A 1156-nucleotide genomic window follows, 5' to 3' on the forward strand; every position below is an offset into this window, starting at 1 on the left:
GTGGGATTTTAGTCCAAAGTCGATCAGCAACATTAAAAGCTATGATGCAATTCCAGACATTTAAATTCATAGGCGACCAGTAAAACTTTCCATTAGAATAGACACCCTTTCCAGAAGGGTTCATATGGCCAGGGACCATCATAGAAACCTGAGTCCACTCGTTGGTTTCTGAATCATAAATACACATGTCAATTCTTGTGGTGTCGCCTTCACCTTACTGTTGCCCCCGGTAGATTTGAGAATAGCCGAGCAGGAGCGTGCAACGCCTTGTGCAATAATCCAATGTCATTCCACGGAAATGGGAGGCAATCAGAGGAGGCGGCGGCGGCAGGTGGCTCCAATTGTTGGTACCAGGAATGCCTATGGAAAGAGCGGAGGGATCCTCTTTACTCCGACAACAGAAGATGCCGTTGCAAGTATCCACAACTATGTGATTCAGCAAATGAATTTTGTAAATGTGTGAACCGCCTCCTTCTACAACCCAATATTCGACATCATCTATAAAATCCCAATTGATCTGAATCAGAAACCCCGGGCTGGAATGCAACGACCAATTTGGCACATTTACTTGGAGGGCATCACGGGAAGACAACAGATCATTCCACTGTTTACAGACACTCCTCATTTTGCCAAGAACCCTAACGGGCAGCCTCGCTAAAATCATATGAAACAATTCTTCTGGGAGCCTTTTCCATATTTCTGCTTCCATGCTTTCCACTACTAAAATACGACTTTCCCGCTCAAAACCTAAGAAATATTTTTCTTACGGTTGACCGTGCAGCCACTATTTCTAACCCCTTCACAGCCCTGTTGCTCAGTACGCTATTTCTCAGGATCCAGCGTTTCCCAACAGTGCTGCAGCCTCTTCACCATTACCTTCAATTTATATGATTAGAAAGCGAATTTGACATGAAATTAGTTTGCCGAATTCGGACAACCTAACTGGACTCCAACAATGTAACGAATTCACTTTACTTGACTAATTAACTTCGCATAATTATAGTTATTTATAAATATTATATTACTTGTTATTAATACATTTCTATTATATACATTAAATTATTAGTAATAATAATACTGTTTTGGGAGGGGCTTATTTCGTGTCAGGATAAGGCTTTTGTCACCATAGCTTAGAGGTGACTCGGTTCGTAACCAA

At 41.6% G+C, this 1156-nt stretch overlaps 1 protein-coding gene across 1 annotated transcript; it reads right to left on the bottom strand.

The window, feature by feature from the left end:
- Positions 1-214: 214 nt before the first annotated feature.
- On the bottom strand, positions 215-709 carry LOC149210816 (putative F-box/kelch-repeat protein At1g15680). Its single transcript, XM_089399107.1, has one exon. The coding sequence runs from the start codon at positions 707-709 to the stop codon at positions 215-217; it is 495 nt and encodes a 164-aa protein (XP_089255233.1).
- Between the last annotated feature and the right edge of the window lie 447 nt (positions 710-1156).

Source organism: Pinus tabuliformis, chromosome 1_2 (assembly GCF_031772625.1).
Source record: "Pinus tabuliformis cultivar Carrire ecotype Pingquan chromosome 1_2, CPIR1, whole genome shotgun sequence".
NCBI lineage: Eukaryota > Viridiplantae > Streptophyta > Pinopsida > Pinales > Pinaceae > Pinus > Pinus tabuliformis.